We start from the raw sequence: 4,555 nt of genomic DNA, 5'->3' as shown, positions 1-4,555 counted from the left end.
ATAAAGAGACATAAAGACTTTTTTTTTTCCTTTATTAATAAATTGCACGCCTCTTGGCCGGCGTTTGTTACCTTTGGATTGAACCATATGCGCTCACTCTCAGCTATTTGGAAGAGCAAGTGGAGCGGGATCAAACTCCTCAGTCCGGATTATTACTCCTCGTTGTTTAAAAGCACTTCAGCATTATAAATAGTGTGCAGCGTCCAAACCCTAATCAATAACTCATATAGAGAAATGTCAGAATTCAGCTCTTTGTAAAAATAATAGCCCTTAATAGTTCTTTATAGTGCAGACACCTAATGGGCCCCTAAAGATGGATGTGGATCTCACTGGCCGGTGTGAGTGATCCTTCTGGGCTGTTGCCCAGAGGACGTGAGGCTGCACTTCACTGCAGAGCTCCTATTATTGATCTGCTGGAATCAGTTTAAATGCCACACCTCCGCCTGCCCCATTGATTTATTGTTGTTGTATTATACCTTCATGTTAAGTGGATTGGCATAGAGCTGCCTTGTAAAGGAAGGCCTGAGTACTGTGTATGTTCATTCTCTTGATTCCTAATGGCTCACGCTGCTTTCCACGGGTATCATAGTGTCAGGTACAACCTGCGCAACTGCACAGTTCAGTCAAAGAGGAGTTGGTTATGTGTCCAGAGAGAGCGATGAGTAGTGTATGACACACCCTTCACTTCCTCCAAAGCTCATACTCACGGTTCTGGTTTTTTTATTTATTTTTTGAGTCATTTTCTTTTCTGCTGTAAAACAAACTTCCCTTGAAATTCCTGACATGTGATTGTTAAACCCGATTTGTAATATTCTCCAGGAGGAGAAACCAGACACGGGCTCCGAGGGATTGTCCACTGTTGAGGAGCAGAATGACTCCGACTCAGGTCCCGCGAGAAAGAAGATGAAGAAGACGGACGGCGGCATGTACGCCTGTGACCTGTGCGACAAGATCTTCCAGAAGAGCAGCTCGCTGCTAAGACACAAATATGAACACACAGGTACGGCCGATGCAGACGGCACACACACACACCCTGTGGTCACACGGGAAACAAAAAGAGAACACACACACGAAACCAGAAAAATGTCTTACCATCATTTACTTTTGGATCCTGGGTAAGATGAGTCAGAGGGTGAGTAAAGGGGGATTTCATGCTAGAGCGTAGAGGAGTGGACTTTTTTTTTTTTTTTTACTCAAGCAGATATTTCTCAACAAGTTAAGAAAAGCTCTGAAACTTTTTTTCCATCACTTCCCCACCTCAGTGCTGCCAGCGTCTCATGTGAAGTATTGCAAAAGGCGAGCTCTGGTAGTGATTTGGATCACTCTAAAATGATGATTCTGCAGCCAAGCTCAGGTCAGCACTCTCAGAGGTGTTTCAGCTATTTTCTCCATTGTTCTGATACCTGGCTGAAATCCTCCGCTCTCAGCTCCAAATGAGCTCACTCCAGGTCCAAACTTTTCAGCTTACTGCCTGGATAACGTTTCCTTGAAGGTTTTTCAACATAATTGTTGTGATGTGGTTTTATTGTTTGGAGTTCTTCTCCTTGGATACGTCGCAGATCGACAGTATTATGGCCTTTCTCAAGCCTTGGTATCCCGCGTACGTCAGGATTGCTATGGAGCGTTTATTGTTTTCCGTTCGCGCCTGTGCCTTTTAACTACACTGTATTTAAATGTCCCAAGAACGCGCTGACTGTGTTTGTTTTGTCTCCGCCTGCAGGGAAGCGACCTCACGAGTGCAGCATCTGCAGCAAGGCCTTTAAACACAAACACCACTTGATCGAACACATGCGGCTGCATTCAGGGGAGAAACCGTACCAGTGTGACAAGTGCGGCAAGCGCTTCTCGCACTCGGGCTCCTACTCCCAACACATGAACCACCGTTACTCCTACTGCAAAAAGGAGACGCAGAACCAGGGAGGCGCAGAGAGTCCCGAGGCGTACGGCGAGGTCCAGGCCGACCTGAGCCAGGTGCAGATAGAACGCATGGTTCCCTCCCGGCTGGATTTGGACGAGCAAGGAAGCAGCACAAGGGAGGATGAGGAGAGCGAGGAAGAGGAGGAGGATGAGGAGGAAGGAGCAGTGGACATGGATGACATCCAGGTGGTGCAGATAGGGGATGAGGAGGTGGAGCCAGAAGACAAAAATGAGGAGGAGGATGGTGATAGAGTAGAGGCTGAAGAGCGGGACGAGGAGGAGGAGAAAATGGAGGTGAAAATGAAACAGGCGGAAGAGGAGGCTGACACAAGGCAGGAGGAGGTGCTCAAGAAGGGTCAGGAAGAGAATGAAGTCGAGATGGAGGAAGAGGGGATGATTGATTCAGAGGCAGGGGTGACGGATGAGGGAAAGGCACACGGGGAGGTCACGGAGGAGAGCGGAGGTGAAACAAACAGGAACACGGTTCCTGAAGACGAGGTCCAGATGCTGCAGAAGAAAGGAGAGACTGACTGAAAGAGAAACCAGACTCCTTCTTGAAACCCAATCAGATTCTTCCTCTCCTGGTGCAGAGGCAGAACGCAGGAGACAACTATTGGTCACTCTGACAGTTTGTTTCAGTTCACTACTGTGTAAAAAAAATCCAGGTGTGCCTGAAAAAAAAAAATTTACTCGTGACTTTTCCACAGGAGAACAGTTTCTCCCTGTTTGCAAAATGAAATCCATTTGTAAAGAAAAAAAGGAAAAAAAAAAGATGGCGACGAAGTTTAACAAAGAAAATGCATTATACAGACTTTGGAAGCTAGAGCCGAAATGTTTAAAATAATGTTTTATTACTAAAACACCTTTGGGTCATTTCTTTTTATCAGTGTTACTAATTTTATCACTCATATTTTAACCTTTGAAAGCTGTACAGTTGGGAGATATTTCTATACGTTTTTATTGCCAATGAACAAGAAAGTCAGTATTTTATTAAGTTGGAAGGAAAATAAGAAAAAAAAATCATGTGCACTACACGTGGCTTGGTTTACCTATGGATTGAGCAGTTGAGTTGTGTTGTCTACCCTTCAGTATTACTGCACTAGTTTTACCATGTCGTCAACAACAGCAGTTGTTAGTATTATTTTTTTGTGTGTCCACGGGGATCTTGAGCCTTAAGAATAAAAGGAGTACGTCCCTCCATTTCACTTCGTCTTACATGTTGGGACACCTTACCATCGGAGTGCTTTACAATTCAGGGGTTGACAGAAATGTCCACTAAGCATTTGTCCAATGTCCTATGTGTGAGACATGGGTGAAAACAGATGCTGTTCTCATGCCTGCAGGTCAAAATCATACGGGCAAAGACCGTTTACCATAAGTGCTGTCAATCATGCTATGACCACGCCCTAAAAGCTTGGCCTGCTTTATTGTCTGTTTGACTCTAAATGGGACCATCGCTGTCCCCAAAAAAGACCCTAAAACTAGTGATTAGGACCGTGGAATCCTCAGGAAAATGTTTGCCGACGTTTCAAATGAAACGAGAAAAGGTTTAATTTCACGTAACTCCTCCTGTTAACGGTCTTCAGTTTTTGAAACTATACACCCTTTGGTCCAGTGGGTGTAGGTGAGACGTCTGTGAGCCGGTCAGACAGAAATGAACAATCAAGTCTGTTACCGACCCAGATTTTGAACCACCTGCTGCCTTCACTGCCCTTTCCTCTATTGATGGAAAAGGGCAGTGAACATTTGTTTCCAACAAGCTATCATCAAGGTTAATTACCCTTGGCCATAATAACATTTTAAGATGAATTGGAGCAAATTCTTTAAGACACACTGATCCCCCTGCTGGTAACATTCAGGCGTGGCGTACAGTAAGCGTTTGGTTTTCTGTGCAGGTATGAAGATGGTGTCTGTCTTCTCACAGTGTCAAGAAAAAAAACCCCAAAATGTCAAACTGTTACATAAAGTGTTCAGAGCGAGTGGAACGGAGATGAAGGAAACATTGTGACTTTTTCTATACACACTTACACACACACACACACACGGATATGCAAAGAACAAAGTAGATGGTGAGGGAACGTGCATATCAAAGTGCCACAGAATCTTGCAGCCACGTAGCAGGCGTGACCCCGCCCCCACCCTCCCACACCGAGGCCCCTGAGAGAGTGAGCAGAATTCAGACGACCACACCTTCATGTACGATTTAAGAGATTTAAGAGAAAAAGGTTTTTCTCCTTCCTTTGAATTTCAATGCACATGTTTCTTTTTTTTTTTTTTTTTTTTTTTGTCTCCAATGAACGGTGGTGAAGTATGATTCGTAGCTGTCATGTGTGTCCTGCCTTGTTCCAAGCTAGTTCAGTGCACTTGTTTTTAACAAACTATGAAACGCTCAGATGTCTCTTCAGGTAACAAAAACGTGGGCCGAGCGGAATCCCTTAAGTTAAATCCGACTACGTTTTTACCCATCAGTATTATTTTTGTCTCCTATGTTGTGTTCAGTTTTAAGTGTGTGTGTGTGTGTGTGTGTGTGTGTGTACTGTACCATCGCAGCAGTATTATTCCCCCCCCACCCACCCCCAACCGAGCGGCTGTGGCGCTTTCGCTCTAGGGAAGCTTTATATTTATGTCTCACTTTTTT

General features: G+C 44.7%; 1 protein-coding gene across 1 annotated transcript in view; it reads left to right on the top strand.

Annotated features, from left to right (window-relative positions):
- The window catches only part of zeb1b (zinc finger E-box binding homeobox 1b), a 42,948-nt gene extending 40,260 nt beyond the window's left edge, over positions 1-2,688 (top strand). The window contains exons 7-8 of the mRNA XM_008307764.3: positions 820-1,000; positions 1,721-2,688. Coding sequence (XP_008305986.1) covers positions 820-1,000; positions 1,721-2,451 — 912 coding nt within the window. The 3' untranslated portion in view covers positions 2,452-2,688. The remainder of the gene's footprint in view (positions 1-819; positions 1,001-1,720) is intronic.
- Positions 2,689-4,555: the final 1,867 nt, after the last annotated feature.

This window comes from Cynoglossus semilaevis, chromosome 3, assembly GCF_000523025.1.
Source record: "Cynoglossus semilaevis isolate Cse_v1.0 chromosome 3, Cse_v1.0, whole genome shotgun sequence".
Taxonomy (NCBI): Eukaryota; Metazoa; Chordata; class Actinopteri; order Pleuronectiformes; family Cynoglossidae; genus Cynoglossus; species Cynoglossus semilaevis.
The sequence above is the reverse complement of the archived record's forward strand: the minus strand, read 5'-3'. Positions and strand labels throughout refer to the sequence as shown.